Source organism: Penaeus monodon, chromosome 20, assembly GCF_015228065.2.
Source record: "Penaeus monodon isolate SGIC_2016 chromosome 20, NSTDA_Pmon_1, whole genome shotgun sequence".
Classification (NCBI taxonomy): Eukaryota; Metazoa; Arthropoda; class Malacostraca; order Decapoda; family Penaeidae; genus Penaeus; species Penaeus monodon.
The window spans coordinates 7,535,736-7,536,460 of NC_051405.1; the positions used below are offsets into that span (position 1 = coordinate 7,535,736).

A 725-nucleotide genomic window follows, 5' to 3' on the forward strand; every position below is an offset into this window, starting at 1 on the left:
CATTGATGTTTTCTTTTCCTTAAATAGGTTGTTGCTTCAACCAGTGAAAATCCAATGGACCAGCTGAATCGCCTGTCACAGTACCAACATCAGCAGCAGCATCAAACACCAGCTCGTTTTCCAAAGTGGTTTTCTCCAAACATCCTCAAGTATTATCTTCTCATCCATGATGTTACGCTTGGAGACCTCACCAAGTGAGTTTATGTGAATAAGTTATATAGAGATTTTGTCAGAAAATGTCTGTTCTTACTGGCAACGAAGAGTTAAATTTTTTATCATTTCTGTTCGGGTTTACAGATATAATTGAGATCAAACTTATATTTTCCATGGTTCATGTCACAGAAACTGTTTTCCCTAAGTATTTTCTTTATTGTGAAAATTTACATGTTGCTCTATATGCTATTGTCAACAGGTCCGAGCAGATTTTTGAACAGATGTGTAGCATGTATGGCAGCAATAACTGCCACTTGTTGCAAATTAACTCTCGGGCTATGGATCAGATGGATGTTCATTTGCCTGATCCTTGGACTCAATTCTTAATTCAGAGGGCATCTATTGATCCGTAAGTATATCTGAATGGATTTTTTTCAAAAGTAACTGGATGTAATAGAGATTTTCATTTTGTTACATAGTTTATCTGGTATTGACCTGTTGGATCTGGTTGTCTCTTTGCTCCTGTGTGGACCAAAATCTGTGCATTAGGCTTATTTCAGTGTTAACACCCA

At 37.0% G+C, this 725-nt stretch overlaps 1 protein-coding gene across 2 annotated transcripts in view; it reads left to right on the plus strand.

Moving 5' to 3' along the window:
- LOC119585607 (trafficking protein particle complex subunit 8-like) overlaps window positions 1-725 on the plus strand; it is a 22,010-nt gene that overhangs the window by 10,650 nt on the left and 10,635 nt on the right. For both annotated transcript variants that reach the window (XM_037934273.1, XM_037934274.1), the window contains exons 4-5: window positions 28-194; window positions 413-562. In XM_037934273.1, the coding sequence (XP_037790201.1) occupies window positions 28-194; window positions 413-562 (317 nt within the window). The remainder of the gene's footprint in view (window positions 1-27; window positions 195-412; window positions 563-725) is intronic.